The following is a 419-nucleotide window of genomic DNA, read 5'->3' on the forward strand; positions in this document are numbered from 1 at the left end:
TGGCTCAGCTGGGGAGGTACCGGAGGGAGTGAAATAGCAGTGCCCTGAAATCCCACCTACCACACTGGGCAGGACCCACAGCGAGCTCTCAGGGGTTTTTGGGAACCGCTTTTTAACCACCAGACTGCTGGGGGGTGCCTGATGGGCAGGCAAAGGGCACCCCTTGCTATATTCACCCCCTCTGCCTTCCCCAGGACCTGTCCCTCATACCCCAGGACCTGTCCCTCATGGTGGTGGGGCTGGGGGCCCTGTTTTCCCTCATCTTCCACCTGGGCACCAAAGAGAAGCCATACGCGCCACATTCGTTGCCCCAGCCGGAGGAGAGCACGCCCCTGCTGCAGAAGGAGCCCACGACCCCGCCGCGCCCGCTGCTGATGTGGAAAGACTGGCTGCCTGAGGCCCACTTCTACCCGGTACCG

General features: G+C 62.8%; 1 protein-coding gene across 1 annotated transcript in view; it reads left to right on the forward strand.

Moving 5' to 3' along the window:
• MFSD12 (major facilitator superfamily domain containing 12) overlaps positions 1 to 419 on the forward strand; it is a gene marked incomplete at both ends in the record, with an annotated part of 4,288 nt that overhangs the window by 1,293 nt on the left and 2,576 nt on the right. Inside the window, 2 exons of the mRNA XM_010087953.1 lie at positions 56 to 84; positions 195 to 413. Coding sequence (XP_010086255.1) covers positions 56 to 84; positions 195 to 413 — 248 coding nt within the window. The remainder of the gene's footprint in view (positions 1 to 55; positions 85 to 194; positions 414 to 419) is intronic.

Source organism: Pterocles gutturalis, unplaced genomic scaffold (assembly GCF_000699245.1).
Source record: "Pterocles gutturalis isolate BGI_N339 unplaced genomic scaffold, ASM69924v1 scaffold43431, whole genome shotgun sequence".
Lineage (NCBI taxonomy): Eukaryota > Metazoa > Chordata > Aves > Pterocliformes > Pteroclidae > Pterocles > Pterocles gutturalis.